General features: G+C 38.0%; 1 protein-coding gene across 1 annotated transcript in view; it reads left to right on the forward strand.

Moving 5' to 3' along the window:
- The first annotated feature begins 7,476 nt into the window (after nt 1-7,476).
- The window catches only part of LOC131911543 (POTE ankyrin domain family member A-like), a 31,933-nt gene continuing 18,472 nt past the window's right edge, over nt 7,477-20,937 (forward strand). The window contains exon 1 of the mRNA XM_059263695.1: nt 7,477-8,185. Coding sequence (XP_059119678.1) covers nt 7,914-8,185 — 272 coding nt within the window. The 5' untranslated portion in view covers nt 7,477-7,913. The remainder of the gene's footprint in view (nt 8,186-20,937) is intronic.

The following is a 20,937-nucleotide window of genomic DNA, read 5'->3' on the forward strand; positions in this document are numbered from 1 at the left end:
GATTGTTTGAAAAATGTCAATCAATCATGTTGAAAGTAAGCAATCATTTTATGGTTGATTACTTGAAGTGAGTAAAAATTGTGCCTTTATCTACTGGTAAGTATTTTTTTTTTAATTTGCAAGCTAAAATAATTGAAAATAATTGAAAAGCTATCTCCTGATAGTAATATCTTTGGTAAAAAAACAAATGCCATGGGTAAATCAATTTCTACATATATCAGTGGAAATCATTAAGATGTACTTAATTATGTTCTTAATTGACCATGTAAAATGGCCTTTCAAAGAAGCTTTTTGAATTGTAAACAAAGATATTATCAGAATTTAAATGATTATAATGTTTTAAAAATGCAGCGTACATGCCCATTTTCTTTCAGATTGTTCTATCTCACTGACAAAATTGGTTTCAGAACACCAGTATTTTATGACATAAACAAGTAACAAAGTATATTCTGAATAATTGTATAATTACATTTAATCTCAAAATCAAAATGAAACCAAAAACTCAATTCCTTTAAGGGGTCTTTCAACTTCTGCCTTGTCAGAGTTGGAAGGCTTGTGCATCTGCATATATTACAGGATTTATCAGTAATTTCATATTTAAATCAGTAGAATGTAGAGTGCATTGTATTGGTGTTATAACCAAATTACATTCTTGAAGGAACTATTAAAATACATTCAGTTTTCTCATTGAGGATGTATATGGTCTTCATTGAAGAAGATAGGTATAGTTAAAGGGACCTTGTTACATGATATTCTTGGCTTTTTTAAATAATCTTAAATTTTGATAACAATTTCAGACTGAAAATGTTGGTAGAGGTCTTTTATATTCTTGATCAAGACTCATGGATTGTTTTCATTTTTCCTGCTTTTTACTGTCTCCTTTGTCACTCGTGTTCATATGCTCATACTCTCTCCTTTCCCTCATTCTCTGCATATTCATACATACACATATGGAAAACATTGGTAATGTGTTTTATCTAAACTAACTTAAAACAGTTTTACAGTCACATTGAGTTGTAATTTTCATGTTATAAAACTTGTTCATTGTAAATATATAGACCAAAGACTTTTTTTCTGTGTAATCATCCCTTCTATTAGGTTTTAGGATATTTTTTTCAAGCCTTCAAAATTCAAAGTGACTATACAAATTTCCTTTGTAGCTTGTATTATGTGAGGTTTACAATTTCATCACCAATCACTATAACATGGTATCTCATCAATGACATCCAAATCGAATACCTCACAATTCTAGTCTTGGTAAATTATATCGCAAGTTTACTGTGACTTTTGAGTTTTAGTTGGTTTTATTGCTTCTACTTCATGTGTATGCAAAGACTTTGACAATCAAATGTGGATATAGATAGCTGGAGAATTTTCTGCTCTGCATGTCTGGTAAACTTAGAATATTTTGTGAGGTGATTATCAACTTCCTGTGCGCTTCTCACGTCACAGAAATCTCATGACTATCTACTCTCATCTTGTTTGCATGTTGCAGAGCAACCAACCACTTAAGGCTAGTAAGCTGCTTATCATTGCGATCCTAGATTTACATCAGATCAACTGAATTCTCTTGTGAAAATGAGAATATGGCTTTTATTTTTATTTTTCTTGGGGTGTTTTTTGCTTGTTTGTTTGTTTTGGGTCTTTTCCAGAAAGTTCTCTGTACGTAGTGTAGGCTAACCTCCAATTGACCATCCTGTCTGAGCCTTCTGGATGGTTATAGGAATGCTTCACCATTCCTGCACACAAGTCTTATTTTACACGTCTTCCTTCACTCTGGTTTAACCATTGAACCTGTGGGCTGGGAACTGTCCTGAGTAGGTAGGACAACCAGAGAATCGTGTTCTTGGTTGAACTGGTTTTCATGAAGGAACAAGTCATACTTTGTTGTAGGTCTTCTGTTAATTCCAAGAGTCATGAAGTGGTTGTTTGTGATGGTTTGCCTGAGCTTTGTAGTTGACTTTTTTCAACTGGAAATGAGTTTCTCCTGATATACTACTTACTTTGAAGGCACATTCCAACTGAAGCATTTTAAAGTGAGTGAATTTAGAAAACAGTTTTAAGCTTTTATGAGCTCACATTCAAAGCCATCCAAATGCCTGAATTGAATTATGGGAATTGGACTCTCCATCATCCATCCCCAGCATGAACACCCACTTAAATAATTCATTATATGTGAAAATACCTTCATTTGGATTAAGCAAGCCAAATAAGAACAAAGAACCTGGTTGTCGGATAGTAGTAAGAAAACATGCATTGAGTAGGATAGAAAAGACAGTTTGTACATTCCTTACGTTACCCTTGCCCACATCCAGCCAGCAGAGCATGAAGACACAGTCTCCCAGCGGGAAGAGGGGAGCAAGCACAGAACATGGTCTAGAACTCAGTACTGGGCTTGCATACCACCATAAAATGCAGTAATGGACAGACCCTACATCTACTCTTGTCTGGTGACAGTGAGATGGGGACTGACTGTAATGGTCGTTGGCTCAGAATAATCTGTGTTCAAAGTGCTAAGGAAAGCCCTGCCTGCCAAGAACATTGTACTCAACAAAACTGACCTTCAGAAGTAAAGCAGTCTCAGAGACAAAAGCTATGAGAAGACATCACCTCCTGATATGTTGAAGAACTGCAAAAGGGAGTTATTCAAATGGAAAGAAACTTGCTAGTACAGTATACCTGAAAATATGAAAGTCTGATAAAAGTAAACACTTAAATTTAGAGCACCCTGGTGATTGTATTTAAATCACTACTTTTAGTATAGATGTTAGTAGGAAAATATCTACAATAATTTTCAAGAGTTTGTGACAACAGACTACAGATGGGATGTAAAGGGTAGAGGATTATTTTTTCCTATTGAAGTTGTCATCTTAGTTCCTGTCTTGGCTTCCCTTAGTGAGGGATTGTGATTGGAACTTGTAAGTAAGCTAAAGAAGCTTTCCTCACCAAGTAGATGTTCATGGTCTTTTTATCACAGCAGTAGAAAGCAAACCAAATGAAAAGGTGAAATAGCAAGTGGCAGATGATAGAAAGCAAAACATCAAGTCAGGTGCACAAAACATCCAACAGAAGCTGACTGGGAGGTGCTTTAAGGCAGCAAAGTGGAGTTCCCCATGGAGTCTGGGCAGAACAGAATGGTCCCTCAGGTGAGCTTTCCAAGTAAAAACAAATAGAGACATACCAAATCAGGTGTAAGAATATCCTGCAGAAGTGGATTGGAAAAGATGGGCCAGTTGCTGGAGTTTCCAGTTGAGAGTGTCCTCTCTGCTCTGTGTCAACTTGTGGATCAAATTCTTGTGACTAAATTTCTGAATTTTCTTCCTCACTGTAGGCACTTAAATATTATGGAATAAACAATAGTAATGACAGTTGGGAATTTTCAAGCTGATTTCAAGACACTGTTTTTACTTCTGGGCTGGTTCACCTCCTACCCCCAACAGTGGTGGGAAACTACCCCCAATCTGAACAAGGGGCCTTGGAGGACACTATGAGACGAACATAGTTGAGTCTGAAATGGGGGCAGTGGGAGGCTGCCTCACTTCTAGAGTCTGCTCACTGAACTCTGACAACACGTAACAATTTACCATAGTCATAGTATGCATTACATTTTGCTCTTCAATTGCTTATATGTTGGTATATTGGTATAGGATATTTCTCCCTCAAGTTAGTTTGTAGCAGGTAGGATATTGACTTTATGTATTTCAAGCCAAATGTAATGGAATATTAACATGTAAAAACTAATTTAGAGCCCTGTCTTTTAGTTATTTGGCTGTCGCACAGCCAGTTGTAAGACCATCTATGTACCTTTAACTCTAACTTTAACTTTAACTTTAACATTTTAACATATTTAATGTACATATTTATTTTATCATAACATTTCCCCTTCAAGGATTTGGGACCCAGGTGTTTAGAACATGGGGTGATGATCAGTCTTGGCTGCTTGGGGAGCTGAATAGGGATAATGAATGAGCTGGGTGTGTCCCTCTGGGGTTCATACTAAGAGTAGGTGAAATGCATGGCATTGGGTGATCTAGCAGCCCTTGGTAGATGAAGGTGGTTGTGGCTGACATCCCTTTGCCAGCATTTTTTGAAGTTTTAGGAACTGGAATTTGGAAGGTGCCAATCATAAATGAACAAGAACCAAAGACAAAAAGCATGAAGAACAGGGTAACATATGATGCTTCAGGACAATCTGATGAATTCTTAAGGAAACACCTGATTAGCTATTTAAGGAGGTAGGTTTTATTTTATTAAAATATAATTACATCATCTTCCCCCATTCCATTTTCTTCTCCAACTTCTCCCGTGCTCCACTGTCCCTTGCTCCCTCTCAAATCTCTGGCCTCCATTTCCTTTGTTATTGTCACACACACACACACACACACACACACACACACACACACACACACACACAATCTTGCTAGACTCTCCTCAGTGTTGCTTGTATGGATGCCATTTCAGAGCTGACCACCCGGTATTGGATAACCAATTAGAGGGCTCCTCCCTTGGAGCAGACTACTCTGGTTGTCAACAGTCCTTTGTTCCCTGTAGTTCTTTGTCTCAGGGTAGGGCCCTGTGAAAACTTTCCCTCCCACAATGGCCTGGTGATGTTCTTGTCAGGTTTTGGAACTCCTTACCTGTTGGCCCCAAAGAGCTGAGGGAAGGCAGATTTTTGGATCAAATGTTGAGTGTCTGGAGACCGATTTACCTGTAGGCTGCAGGAGCTGAGAGGAAGGTACAAGTTTGGGCTGACTGCTTAGTGTCTAGGATCCCTTACCTGTCAGGGCTAGGAGCTACGAGCAAGGCAGAGATTAAGAACGTAGGGTCTGAGGACTGCTCCTTACCTGTTGTGGTAGTAGCTGTGAGAAGGCAGAATGGTGTAAAGTGTTAGTATGTAACTCTGCAAGTGTATATATGCATGTATCCTAGTGTGTGATTTTTATGTGAGCATGTGTGTTTGAGTTACTATGTGTAGTTTTTGTGTATGAGTTTGAAATGATAGTAAGCATGTGTATCCATTTGAGTGTGTGTATTTCTGTGAGTGCAGGCATATATTAAGAGTACATAGTGTATTGTATGTATTTGTAAAGCTGTGGTTGTGAAATTGTAAGAGTGATTTGAGTGCAAATGTGTGCACGTTGGTTGTGCACAAGAGTTCAATAATATGTAACATGTGAGAGTGTAAGTATGAGTTGGGTTGATAAGTGCAAGAGTAGAATTGTGATATGCAAAGTGAGAATGTGTTGTCAATGTGAACATGTTTGAGGGTACAGATGTGTGCATGAGCAATTGTGAGTAAGAATGTGATTTTTGTGTAACTGATTTAAAGTTGTGTCAGTGTGCAAAGGTGTGAGTTTTCATTAATTTGAAAGAATTTGGGTTTTCTGTGCATGTGCAACTTTTAGGAAAATGGATGGAGCAGTATGTCCTCATTAGACCAGGCTCAGAAAAACACATTTTGTTTACAAGTGGAGTCCAGAAGTGAAGAAATGCAATGCATACTAAAGGTGGAGAATTGGGAAAGAAGAATGAGATGGAGTGGGAAGAAGGGCATATGAGATGGTAATGGGGAGGAATATGATCAAATGCATTATATGCATGCAAAAATATTACAATGAAATCCATTTTATAAGAGTAATGTGCTATTAAGAGGGTAGGATTCTAAGCATTGGATATATCTGTTTTCAGAAGGAAGTTTTCTGAGCATTAGGTTTTTATTGCTAAGGGAAGTATCAGGAATACTATTTTGTTATTTATATAAAGTATATATACACTGCTTAGCATAGTAAATGGCAAGTAAAAGTGAGCATTGATGTTTTAAAATAATTAACACCCACTGCCATATTTTAAATATTTGTTGTAAAATTCTCATTTTATTGGTTTTATTTTTGAGTTTTATTTCATTAGAAAATACCTTCAAACTCTCCAGGAATGTATGTCAGATCATGTGTTCCCAAATTACACATTTGATTTTATAATTATACAGTGTAAAAATGCTAACATATTTGTATTGTTTCTTGGAGAAAATCAGTATGTGATAGAGAGCTTTAGAGATCAAAATGAACAAGACTTTTAAAGACAATACAATTCAGTTTTTTCAGAGCATGTGAACCAATAGCAAGGCTCACACTAACACCCATAAGACAATGTCCAGCAACCCTCACACACATGGATCATAGCATTGCACATAACTAGGGGGAATTCCTGGCATCAGCAGTAACCTGGAGGAAAAGTACTGTTGCTCTGAGCTGAAAGCAGAACCAGAGCACGCGTTAATTGGATACCTGCAGCACTGTGCCGGTAAGGTGAGGTAAAGTGCAGGAGCTGTGAACTCATGGGGCTCTCCAGAATGAACTGAGGTAGTGTTGGACAGAAGAGACCTGGGATGTGGAAGTTCTACGTCTTGGACGTCGGCATGTTTGCAGAATTTGAAAATGAGGGTATGGAAGCATTCTTTGCATCATGGCAAAAGACAGCTACTGCCAGAACTGACAAATCCTGCAAATTCCTTAGCCATGTGCTTTGTAGAAGGACTCGTTTTGTTCGTTGATTGAGAAGCTGATAGAGCTGCTGGAGGAGGTGTTTTTCAGGTTGGACAGGAAGTTGGAGGAAGAAGAGGAAGAGAAGGAGCAGGAGATTAGCTGTCTTGGGAGGGAGGAAAGGAAGAGGAGGACAAGGAGGTACTGCAGGAGCCTGAGCCAGGTAGTGGTCGGGACCCAGAAAGCCACTGAATATAGTCATTATAACCTAGTGAGGAAAGATGGGTTGGGACAAGAAAATGGCTAATTAAAAAACAAAATAAAAAATTATATTGCTCTTCAAAATTAATCTTGAAATTACAGCAGGTTTTATAAGAGAAAATAGGATAAAACTAGGGAGAACAGAAAAATGAAGTCAGGGCAGAAGAGAGTAGGAAGTTTGCATTAGTGGATATTCAGTTTGCATAGAATGTACATGGGTTTTTCTTCAAAGTTTGTACTCACCTCTGAAACCGTGAGAACAGACTGTTAGTTCCACTGTTGAATTCTCACACAGACCCGCAGGGACTCTACGAGATGTGGAGAAGAATAGAAACGAGGCTGTTGTGTTCGGAGAGATTTTCTTGTAGAGTAAGCCCTTGGCATTCTTAGTCCCCCTTTCAACAGCTTTTCAAGGACTGCTTTCCCACAGCAGCAAGTCGGCCTTGTGCAAATGACCAACAGTCATCCAGCTTTCTGATAATGAAAATTTAAAATATTTGTTATTTTTAATTGTGTATGTGAAGGAATGGGCCTGCAATCCAGAAAGACGGCTCCTCTGGCGCTACAGGAGGTTTGTGAGTCACCTGTGGTGGGCGCTGGAAACCAAGCTAGGTCCATCTGGAAGAACTGCGTGCTCCTAAAACTGAGCCATCCCTTCACCTTTGTCTTCTGATGTTTGAAGCAATGCAGGTCTGCTCTGCAGAGATTTGACAGGCTGGACTATGCGCATGCGCATTGACCTTCACTGGCTTTAGACGCAAGCACATGTTCATGCACAAGGGCATATCTATAGCTCGTGTTCTGCGCACCCTTGCATACTTGTGTCCACCAGCATGGCTTGACAACAGCTGTTCTGTCAACTGTCTCTTCAGTTGCTGTCAACTGAAACACTAAACCAGGAACTGACTTGAGAGGATGCTGAGGAGACTTGGCTAGTCTATGACAAACAATAATATTTGGATCAGGAGGGGTGGACTTATTATATCATTGATATCGCGATAAGGAGGGGTAGACTAATTATAATATGCATAATATTAAAAACAGGAGGGTGGGCTTATAATTTGATATGAGATGGAGAGGGTTGGCTTGTTATAATAACGTTGGTTGATACCGGGTCGGGTAACGGTTGGCTTGCTATAAACCGTGCCTGAGATGGGAGGAAAGTACAGCTGAATGGGAGGGAGGATGCCTCAGGGTACCCAAGGCTTCTCTGGGCTCTGTAAATGTCAGAAAAAGAATCTTGAAGAGACGCCCTTGGGTTTCTGCGACATCAAGGCACCGAGAAACACCCCGTGCTTTGGGACTCAGAATCCTGCGTATTTAGACATGGCATACTTTCCTGACAACGATCTGCACATGGCAGCCTGTGCGGGAGATTTACCTTTTGTGCGGCTGTACTTAAGTCTGGGGAAATACGAAGTCAATCACAGAGACAAGGAGAATAGGTAAGAGGGCCTTTAGACCTGGGCAAGGGCTGGCGTGGGAGAAGACACCATTACTGGCTCCCAAGACAAGAACAAGGGCGTGAGAACCCAACTCTGCTCCCTGGCATTGCAGGCTCACCTGGGAGGGGACCCATGACCCAGTCAGCACAAGGGAAGAATTGCTTTCCCTTCCTCTGGGAGCCCCTTAGAGAGTCAACAGACTATTTAAAAGTGTTAACTAACAAAATTAAATCACATCATTTTATCTAAGTGTACACATTAAGAATACAATGTTAAATACATCGAGAAAAGTGAAAGACAAAGGGAATATTCTTCATAATGTATTGCTTTCAAGTCTAAAAATTCTTCAAATAAAATCCAATAACCATATATATACATATATATGTAGACACACATATTTAACTGCTGTGTGTTGTAAGGACTTGAACTGGGAAGGTGGCTGAGTGTACCTGTTCTTCCTGCTGCATTTAAAAGTTGTACGCATCTCTACCTCTTGGTTCCAGTAGAAAAAACAAAAACATAGCACTTTGTTTTTTATCAACCTGCCTTAAAATATCAAACCATTAAAAGAACACAGAGTTACTTAAATAACAATGCATCCATTGGAAGGAATATTTCACCTTTGAAAGAAGCATAGAGAAAAAGAGGAATGTTAGCATAGTCAGATATAGCTTGTTGTGCTAAGTGACAACTCAGTTTGGTTACATCCACACAAACATTGATTGTGGATTTTTATTAGCAAACTATATGTAAAAATCTAATGTATTATTTTCAAGCATTTGAATTACAAGTGAATTTCTTCCATTTTTATTACTTAAATATTTAATTTGAACACTAAGGGTATCTGACCATCTTTTATTTCTTTCCAGCTTATTTGCAGTGATACAGAATATGATCTACATTAATGTTGGCATTGAGTCTTAACTTTTTGAATCCTGTGTGGTTGGTTGATAATGGTGCTGCATGTACTTCTGTTATCCCTTCAAATAATCCTTTGAAGAGTAGGACTGTTCATGTACAGATGAAAATTTCACATTTTCTCTTAACTTTGTGTGTATATATGTATTGATATTCTCTGTCAATACTTAGTCTCTTCTGAAGAGAATCTTTTTATCTGTGCTTATAGATTTTTATATAGTGTAAATATTATTGAGTATGTTTTATTCTATATAGATTTATACATACAAATAATTGTAGACTGATAGTGCTGGATAGTTTTATGTCAACTTGATATAAGCTAAAGTCATCTGAGAGGAGGGAACCTCAATTAAGAAAATGCTTCCAAAAGATCAGGATGTAGGAAGTTTTCTTAATTTGTGATTGATGGGAAAGGACCCAGCCCATTGTGGGTAATGACATTCCTGGACTATTGGTCCTACATTCTATAAGAAAGAAGGCTGAACAAGTCATGAAGAGCAAGCCAGTAAGGAACATACCTCAATGGTCTCTGCATCAACTCCTGCCTCCAGGTTCCTGCCCTGCTTGAGATCATGTCCTGACTTCCTTCAATGATGAATAGTGCTGTGGAAGTGTAAGCCAAATAAACTTCCTCCCTGTCATAGTCAGGGTTTCTATTGCTGTGAAGAGACATCATGACCATGATAACTTTTATAAATGAAAATATTTAATTGGGGTGGCTCGCTTACAGTTCAGAGGTTTAGTCCATTATCATCATGGTGGGAAGTAAGACAGCATGCAGGCAGACATGATGCTAGAGAAGGAGCTGAGAGTTTTTACATCTTGACTCAACAGGCAACAGGAAATGGTCTGTCTCACTGGGCATGGCTTGAGCAAATATGAGACCTCAAAGTCTGCCTCCACAGTGACACACTTCCTCCAACAAGACCATACCTACTCCAACAAGGCCATGCTTCCTAATAGTGCCACTCTCTTTGGAGATCATATTTTTTCAAACCACCATACCCCTCAAGTTGCTTTGGTCATGGTGTTTTGTCACAGCAATAGAAATCCAAACTAGACACTGATCATAAGTATGAAAATAAAAGATAGCAAATATAGTGGCTATTAATATTGCAAAGGTATTTTCTTATTTTATAGAAGTTTCTTTATAGAAACATAACTTTATTTCCCCATTCTCTCAATCCAATTTAGTCTCCAGACTTAACCTGACTATCTCTGATGTACATACTACTATCTTTCAGTATCCATCTGTCCTTGAAAACTTCATGTTTCTTTGCCCAGACTAGCAATATTGACTAAAATAAAGCATACTTCATTTAACTCCTGCAATTCCTTTCTTTAGCTTAAAAGTTTCTTGAAAACCAAAGCCCTTATTAGTATGTGCTTAGCTCTTGCTACTGTTATTGCTGTTCTTATTGTATTTGTAAGAAGTAAAATTTATTAAATGCAAATGGCAAGACTAGATTACAGTGGACCCATTGTGTATAGGATTGTGCTCTGACTCAGAATTTTGAGTACTAATAAATCTAAACATTACTACCAATTGTAAAACAGGAGAAGGGCGTTCCAGCTTCATCATCTTAAGGTGGCCACACCCACCTGAAATACTATGTATGTTAAGTTGGAGTAATATGATATCTAGCATGTTATAAGTAAAACTTTCTTAATTACTTTGTATACATTCTCAACGAAGCATCACAATGTGTAGCACGAATCATAATTGGTCTTAATAATAAAAATCTGGAGTCAGATCTAGGGGAAAATGCTGAAAGATCAGAGAGACAAAGGAGCAAATCACAGCCACTTCTTACCTCTACCGAATCCTCTGCCTGAAAGGGCCTGAGCTCCTGTCCCCTCCGGCCTTATATTCTTCTCTTTGCCCAGCCGTATCACTTCCTGTCTCCATCTCCCTAGTGCTGGGATTAAAGGCGTGAAATCCCAAGTGCTGGGATCAAAGGTGTGTGCCACCACTCCCTGGCTCTGTTTCTCTTTTAGACTGGATCAATCTTGTATAGCCCAGGGTGGCCTTGAACTCACAGAGATGTGTCTGCCTCTGTCTTCCAAGTAGTGGGATTAAAGTTGTGTGCCACCACTACCTGGCCTCTATGGCTAACTAGTGGTTTATCTCTGAACTCTGATCTTTAAGAAAAGTTTGTTAGATTACAAACAAAATATCACCACATTTCCCCTTTTTTTGTCTAAAATAAGTTTATAACTACTTTAAGAAAAACTATATACAATAAGTACAATAACTATATACAATATATACAGCCAGTAAGTACATCAACAATGTCTAGTCCATTAACAATTAACAAATTCAGAGAAAATACTCTATTTTCTATCCTATTTTGGTGAATCCAAAAGGTTGTACCTAATTTACATTCCGTTCTAACTTGCATTACCACAATTATCTTTTAATGTCTCTCAACCTTATACACTTTTTTCCTCTTTAGTAAATTTCTTTTCTGAATCTGGTAACAAGGGAAACTATAACTATAAAGTCTTCAACTCCCTCAGAGACCCAAGAAGGAAATATTATTACCTGAGTAAACAAGATGTGCAAGCAAGCAACTTCCAAAAAATGTGAGAAGTGACAGAAACAGCTGGCTGCCCGGACAGTCACCCAAGGTTCTTCAGTAACATTGGGGCATCCAGCTTTGGCCTACAGGCCTAGAATATCTGATAGACTTTCTGTGAAGCAGGATATTCTGAAGGGCTATTTTAGCTTGTCTTGAAAAAGTTGTCGGTCATTTCTTTTGTGTCCCATTTGGAAATCACACTGTCAGCAGTTGAAGTAAGGGCATTTTTTTGCCCAGTGGCTAACTTTTGCCACAAGGAAAGTAAACTCCATATGGAATTTCTTTGATGCCCATCATCTCTGAAGTAGATTGGTGCTGCCAGGAGCAGACATGTCTCATTGTCATAAAAAAACTTATGTTATTAAAATATCTTAAATGCCATATTCTGTAGACCTCAGAAGTGTTTGAGAATGACCTGTCTATCTAAAATATATCTCTGTTTGACCTTGAAAACATACCTAATATGACTTCAAGTTCGATTATAATAGGTGACTAACTACTAACCTGCATTTTTATATCCTAATTAGTTTGTAATAACTTTCAAAGACTAGAAATTTGCATTACATTGTTAAATGAGTTGCATAGGTACAATACCTTGAACAAGATTATAAATGCTGTATAGTATGTTCTAACAAAAATAATCTTAACTTTGCATCAATATACAAAGATCCATATCAATGTAAAATATTTTAAACAAGTAGTTTCTTTTTAAAATAGATTCCATAATCTACCCTTTTATCCTATCCTATCTATATCCCCCTTTTTTTCTTTTCAAAATAAGAACCCTGAATCTAAACTTAGCTTTTTTTCCTGACCAATACCAACAGCAACTTGTAACCAACCACCCTAAATGGTGACAAATATCCATAACCCATTGAAAGACCAAAAACTACCCAGCCCACCTCTTGAGAGTATGGGCATCATGGTCTTAAATTTACTTCCTGCTGTCTGAGGGTGATGGCATCTTTAGGGGAATCCCAAAAAGAAAAATGTGGGTTAATTGTCAAGTCCTGGGAAAGGTAGCTGTATCATTTGTTGTCCAGTCTCTGCATAATGAGAAAGTGCAGGGCTTGTCTCAAGTACTGGTTAGAGTAGTCTGAGAGAGTAGATCATCTCAGCTAGACACCTTGAGATTGTCCTGAGTAGTTTGTAGTCCAAAGCTGATCTTTGGGTGGTGTTTTTCAGCTTAGTGGTGTTATCATAGTCCATGTGGAATTACTATTGTGGGGCCCCATCATTCTTTTGGAGACTTCAAAGGTTACCCTTAGGCATGGTCATGGTTTCATTGCAGAAAACTGATACAGACCCAAACCTAAAATCATGTACAGGAAACTAGATGAAATCTTTTTTTTATAGAATTAGTTAGTATTCTATATATGACCGTTAATATCATGACAAAAAGTTTAAAATATATATATATATATACATATATACATACATATATTGATCTTATAAATTTTGAGATAATATTTATGCCTTAAGAAAAGCTTCAAGGAGTCAAAATAAAACCAAAGGATCATGAGATTAGTAACAATAGAATAGTACTTTTTTTTTTTTTTTTTTTTTTGAGACAGGGTTTCTCTGTGTAGCTTTGCCCCTTTCCTGGAACTCACTTGGTAGTCCAGGCTGGCCTCGAACTCACAGAGATCAGCCTGGCTCTGCCTCCCGAGTGCTGGGATTAAAGGCGTGCGCCGCCGCCACCACCACCCGGCTAGAATAGTACTTTAATTTTGGTTTTTCTTCTGTCCCATATCAGGTGGTTTTTCTGATATAAGAGAGATTTTGCATTTTCCTTTAACAAGCATACTTGCATTTAGAGAAGGAGAGAGCCACACCCAAACCTAAAGCCAGATTTAATTTTTAATTGGACTGGGACTACCAAAAGATCATTTGATTTATGTATCTGTAGAGAACAGCAAAAACAAACATTTAGAAAGATTCATGAAATTTTATCCTGTTGGAGATGTGATATATCAATAGGCAATTTATTCTTTTCCTTGGGACATTTTTCTGGATGATTAGTCCTTTTTTCTTCACTTGTCTCATTTGTTCGGTGGCCTTCAGAATCCTTAGCTGGATGCCTTCATTCTCCTGAAAAGATAAAAACAAAACCCTGCCCCAACCCTAACTTTGGCGAGGTTCCCTTTTGGCAATTACATCTGATCAAATGAGAAGCACTTGCTATCTTATAATTTAAATTGGATGGTCATGCTGGTTGATGAACTATCATCTCCTAATTAAGAGGTCTCTCCTGGTCAAATCGAATCTTTATCAATTTTGATAAAGCTATGGTATTCATAGCTTTCTTCTCCTGAGGAAACAAAAGCAAAACCTCTTTCCCAACATAACACGTATCCTGGTTTCCATTCTGATGTCAGTACATCTTTAAAGTATACAGGCTGATTTAAATCTGTAGTTTCTTTCTATTATCCAATATCTCTCTGCAGCTATTGTTCCTTTCTTATTAGCATTCAGAAAATTCAAAGTTAATAAAGTATTATGCAATCTATTTGGGGGGGTCTTTATTACCCCTTTCTGTTTCTTTAGCATATTCTTTGAGTTGGATTTGATCATTCTATGACTGCTTGCCCTGTAGGATTGCGTGGTATACCTGTAATATCTTTATATTATAATAATCAAGAAAACTATTTCACTTTACCAGAGACATATGCTGGAGCATTGTCAGTCTTAATTTGTACAGGTATATCCACGATGGCCATAACTTCTAGCAAATGCATAATTATAGAATCAGCCTTTTCAGAACTCAAAGCAGTCACTCATTGAAATTCTGAATAGGTATCAATGTTGTGGTGTACATATTTTAATTTTCCAAATTCTACAAAATAAAACATATCCATCTGCCAGATTTTATTCCTTTGAGTATCCTTTGGGTTACTTCCTGCAGGTAGTGGAGTTTGGTAGTATAAAGAACAAGTAGGACTTTTTCTTATAATTTCCTTAGTTTGTTGCCAAGCGATGGAAAAATCCTTTTTCAAACCTTGCTTTTTACGTGATTTTTTTTAATGAAATGCTGAGGCCCTCCAGTACATTTCCTATCAATAGTTGATCAATTCCTTCATTACCTTGTGCTAGAGGGCCTGGTAGACCCATATGTGATTGGATGTGTGTTTTATATATAAGGGATGGTTCATATTCCTGATTATTTCTTATAACTGAATAAATAAAGTTAATTCTGACTCATCAGGAATAAATTCAGCAGTTTCAATGTGTAAAACAACTCTTACTGAGAGTTAGTAAATATGTTAAGAGGTTTTCTAAAATCTATTAATACCATCAGAATAGTATGGAATTCTGACTTTTAGACAGAATCCTAAGGGCTTTAAGTCACTTTACTTAAATTTTCTTATTTGTAACTTGCCTTTGCATCAGTATAGAATGGAGGGGTTCCAGATATTGGTGTTCCACATACAGTGCTAGGAAGGATCCAGTTTGTTCTCTTTGTAAATTGAATTCTCTTGCTTTTGGGATATTTGTTGTTAACCTCTCCCAAAAAAATTACTATACGCTCTTTGCCAAGGTTTACTTTCTGCCCATAATTTGTCAATTTCATCATTAGTAAAAGGTACTACAATTTCTGCTGGGTCTATTTCTGACGATGTCTCAATTTTCTTTTTAGAATCAACTCAGAGACCTTTTCCACATTAAGTTTTTAATTTTTTACTCTGTTTATGTGGTAAAAAGATCCATTCTAAGATAACATCTTTCCTCATCATTAATATTCCTGTAGGAGAATGCTTAGAGGGTAAAATAACCAGAATGCAATCAATCTCTGGATCCAAATGATCCACATGTACATCCTGTAATTTCTTTTCCACCAAAGCCAATTTCCTCTCAGCTTTAGCTGATAATTCTCTTGGACTATTTAAGTCCTTGTCACCATTTAAGGTTTTGAACAAATTAATCAGTTCTTGATTTTTCTACTCTAATAGAAGGCCATAGGTAGGAAATATCTCCTGACAGTCTTTGAAAGTCATTAAGAGTCTGCAATCAACCTCTCCTAATTTGCACCATTTGGGGTCTAATTTTTTGTAGGCCTATTTTATATCTTAAATAATTAATAGAATCTCCTTTTTGTATTTTTTCAGGAGCAATTTGTAATCCTCGACAAGGCAAAATTTTCTTCACTTCTTCAAACATTATTTCTAAGGTATCCAAATTTGAGTCAGCTAGTAAAGTATCATCTATTTAATGGTAAACTATAGATTGAGGAAATTGCTTATGTATCATTTCCAATGTCTGACTTACAAAATACTGGTGCAGGGTAAGGCTATTTAACATTCCCTCTTGGAAAACCTTCCATTGATATTTCTTAACAGGCTGAGAATTATTGTAAATAGGCAGTGTGAAGGCAAATTTTCCTCTATCTTTTTCTTGTAAAGTTGTAGTGAAGAAACAGTCTTTTAAACTGATAACTGAAAGAGGCTATTCTTAGGTAACAGAGAGGGCAAAGGAATTCCAGACTGTAGAGACAATGGCTGAATCACCTTATTTACTATAGCTCTTAGATCTGTTACCATTCTCCATTTTCCAGATTTCTTTTTATTAACAAATACAGGAGAATCCAAGGATTGGTCAGTTCTTCAATATGTTGAGCATTTAGCTACTCCTGTACCAACTGTTCTAAGGCCTGCAATTCTCTGATGTTAAAGGCCATTGCTCACCCCATACAGGTTTTTCTGTCAACCATTTTAAAGATAGGGCTGTTGGTGCCTTTGAAAGATCAGAAGTTGTTGTGCCCAGTTCTTTTACAATCTGGATGGTTGGTGACTGTTCTTTATAATACATTCTAATATTTTTCCCAGAAACATACATTGGTTTATGGTTTGTTTCTGAGATTGGAGGAATGTTAATCTGGGTATTCCATTGCTGTAACAAACTACGTCTCCATAAGTTCATTGCTATATTAGCATCATATGGCTTTAATTTTCCTCTATGTCCTTCTGGCCCTATGTAGTTGACTCATCTTGCACTCTGTTTTACCTGAGATAATATTCCAATCCCTAAAAGCTGAACACTTACCTCCTGAAGAGGGCAATTTGGTTGCCAAGATTATGGTGCAATTATTGTCACATCTGCATCTGTGTCAGTAAGACCTTCAATGATGATGTCATTTATTTGTATTTTTAATTTTGGTCTTTGTTCATTTATAAAATTTTGCCAAAATATTTGCTTTATGGTTTCTCCTGAATTTTTTGTTACCTCTTCTATAGCTGTCCTATCATCCCAAGCAGTATGGTTTCTTATAGTAAGCATTAGGTTCTTTAATTGCTCTAGGAAGGAGTTTCCTCCATAATGATAGGAAATAAGTGAACAGAATTTGACATGGGGGCCTGCAAGAAGCCCCCAAGGTGTTTACTGGTGGCAAAGGGTTACCTTGTCTGTCTCTTGTTGAGCTACATTTATTAATCCAATGTCTGCCTTTGACACACCTTTTGTATAATCCAGAAGGGAGGGGCATTCTGTTGAGATTATTCTTAGAAAAAAACATTGTTTCTAGGAATTGCCTTTTTACAATTCCTTTTTAGGTGACCTTGTTTACCACAATTGAAACATCTGAAATTTTGATTTTTCTTCAAACTTCTGGAAATCACCTCTCCTATCCAAGTATCATCATAGTCATGAGTTTCAATATTGATTGTATCTTGGAAACATTCCTCTTAGGATGCTGATCTTGCCTTTAAGGCCTAATTACTCTTTTGCATTGTGCATTAGCATTTTCAAATGTCAGAGATTCAGTTATATTTGTCTAGCTTCTGAATTTGGTATCATTCAATTTACTGCTGAAGTCAATCTTTGTAAGAAATTAGTGAAGGTTTCTCTTGGGCCTTATATAACTTTAGTAAATGACTCTATTTTCCTTCCTACTTCAATTCTGTCCCAAGCATTCAACACTGCTGTGTGGCATAAAACCAGGGTGTGGTCTTCATATAGAGATTGCCTTTGTATATTAGCATAATCTCCCTCTCCAAGAAGTTGGTCTTGGGAGATTTCCATACCTTTAGCCCTACTTCATTTTTCAATGGCCTTAGCCTCATCTTTCCACTAGGTCTTCACTGTAACTGAGGACAAGGCTCCAAGACTGCTGTAATCAAGTCTCCTTAATATTATACTATCCCAGGGGCCCAGAAGGGATGCTACCATCAGCACGGGAATGAATCCAGATGCACGAAGCTCTTTCGTCCAATTTATTTATTTGTCTGCCACCATCATTCGGCCACCAATTCAACTCTCTCAGTTCAACTCTCTCAATTCAGTCCTCTCAATTCAACTCTCCTTATTCTCTGAGGACTGGTCTATATCTTTTCCCAAGCAGCAACACCTCATGCTTAGTATACAACAAAAGATTGCAAGGTCCCCACCAGAAGCTTCCTGGTATTTATTTGCAACCCAAAAGGGGAGAAAACAAGAGTAGAGTCAGATAGGAGTTGAAATAAATCAGAAAAGGTATTTATGTGCTAGAAATATATCCTTACTGTGGTTAGGTGAAAGCATTATGAGTCTATCATAAATTTATTCAACTACAAATGTGGTGGTATTTTACTTGTACTGAAATGTGAGTTTAATTGTATGTTAATAAATAAAGTTGCCTGGGGGTCAGAGCTATTAGAGCCATAGCAAGTGCGTGGTGGCGGTGGCACACACCTTTAAGGACCTGGAGGGCGGTACATACAGGCAGTGACGAGGCAGTCACATGTTTGGGTTTACAACCAATGAGAAGGCAAAGCAGCTAGACTATATAAAGACATACACACAGGAAGTAGGTTCTTTCGGAGAGCTCTCTTGGCTGAAGAGGATCGCTGAATCAGGAAGGGTGAGGTTCTTAGCTCTGACCTCTTGGCTTTCTTCTCTGAATCGGCTCTGTGTTTTTTATTTAATAAGACGGTTGATTACATCTACATACAAATTTATAGGTGATAGGGTAGGAAAAATCTGTAGGTCACTAAAAGTTAAAACTGTCACTATTTTCCTCTGCTGCCAATTTCCTGACAGGATGGGAGAGGAGTACTAATAGCTAGTCAATCTGTACCACAACTTGAAGTACCTGGTAAGAGGAAACCCCTTTGATCTAAGAAGTTGCTCTGGGGCAGTGAGAAAGAGGGGAAGACCTGAACTTGATTGGCACAAGAAACAAAGCTATGCATCTAGGGGACAGGCACTTGGCCTGGGAGACATGTTGTCTCCAAAAGGATGTTTTATCTTAGTTCAGGTGTCTAGCAGGTGGTCTGGTAGCTATCTGTTCCTCACTTGCCTTTTAAGGCTTTGTTTGGAGTTGGCCCTATCTTAGGAAGTAACTTAGGGAGGATATTTGCAAAAGGCAGATACCCAAAACAAATGCTAAAGAGGAGCCAGGAGTCCAGAGGCAGAAGGTTCTGTCTTTATCCAAATATTTTGAAACAGAGATTCACACACACACATACACATTTTAGGAGAATTATGAGCACAAGGAATTCATAGCAAGGCACAGCTGAATATTAAGCTGTGTAACACCAAATAGTCCCTGCTAAATGGTTTCCCACTTGACTGACCCTTGGTCTGGTCAAGGTATAACTTAAAATATACAGCTGGACTTCTATTTCATAGTCCTGGGGCTCACCACAAGTCTCTCCAATCTTGAGAGATAATTCTGTTACAAGTTGACCATAAGTTTAACATATGCTTCACAAAAGGTGAATACATGCTGTATGAAACTATCACTTCCTTGAATCTCTGTAGCCAGAGTTTTCCTGGTCTTGCCTGGCCCACGGTCAGGACAAATCTCTCTTACCCACCAGTCCCACAGCCTCTCAGACCCAACCAAGTAAACACACAGAGATTTATATTGCTTTTAGACTATATGGCCGTGGCAGGTTTCTTGCGATCTAGTTATTCTATCTTAAATTAACCCATTTCTATTAGTCTGTAAGTTGCCACGTGGCTCGTGGCTTACTGTTACCTTACATCTCACTTGTCATGGCAGCAGCTGGCAGCGTCTCTCTGCTTCAGCCTTCCACTTCCCAGAATTCTCCTCTCTCCTTGTCCCACATATACTTCCTGCCTGGCTACTGGCCAATCAGTGTTTTATTTATTAACCAATCAGAGCAACACATTTAACATACAGAACATCCCACAGAAAATCTCCTCAAATCTAACATTTGCACAGGAGTCCATTCAGCTCTTACACAGCCTTGAGGATATCTATCATTTGTCAGTTCCTGTAAGGTTACTGGATAAATTAAGGTTGGCTGTTTGAAAACATTAGGCTGTTCCTCTGTAACTTTATAATGCAGTGCTGAGATTGGTTGTCCTTTAAATTCCTCTGTCTGGGTATGAATACCTCTATGATCTGTTTTAGTAAGTTTTTCTAAAACTTTTATCTTGGTGCTTATATTACCCAACTGCTGTGGGATGTCTTTCTGTATGCTGTGAATATGTGTTGCTCTGATTGGTTGATAAATAAAACACTGATTGGCTAGTAGCCAGACAGGAAATATAGGTGGGGCAAGCAGACGAAGAGAATTCTGGGAAGAGGAAGGGCTGAGTCAGGGGTCACCATCCAGACACAGAGGAAACAAGATGATAAGCAGAATTGAGAAAAGGTACCAAGCCACATGGCTAAACATAAATAAGAATTATGGGTTAATTTAAGTGTAAGAGCTAGTCAGTAACAAGCCTGAGCTAATGGCTAAGCAGTTATAATTAATATAAGTTTCTGAGTGATTATTTAATAATCAGGTCATAGGACTGCAGAGGCCTGGTAGGACCAGAGAAACATTTGTCCTACAACCAACTTTTTTAATGATAAAACAAAAATGAATAAACAGATAATATTTATAATTGACATTACATAAATCCCATCTAAATTAATTATCTTCTTGTTTAATTGCTTGATTTTCAAACCATACAGTGTCTCATCACACAGAGACCTAATTCCCTCCATTGTAATAGTGTTCCCCATTTTTTAATATGGGGAAAAAAACTCTTTTAACTTATTCCTCCCATTAAGAGATGCCAATTGTCTCACCAAATCTGCCGACAATGATGATTCAGATGTGAAGCTGACTGCTTCTGCATAGAACAGTGGAAGCCTGAGCAAGTTTCAGCTACCTAGTGTAGTAGCCTGAGGAGGGGGTCCAGGGAGAGTTCACAACCCACCGGGAGAGAAGAAGCCAAAGAGACAGCCGTCTGCATGGGGGAACGTCCGAAAGCAGCTAACTCCTGCTGGTTTTGGAGCCCAAAGGCCTATAGAGTTTG

This window comes from Peromyscus eremicus, chromosome 5 (assembly GCF_949786415.1).
Source record: "Peromyscus eremicus chromosome 5, PerEre_H2_v1, whole genome shotgun sequence".
In the NCBI taxonomy this organism is placed as follows: Eukaryota; Metazoa; Chordata; class Mammalia; order Rodentia; family Cricetidae; genus Peromyscus; species Peromyscus eremicus.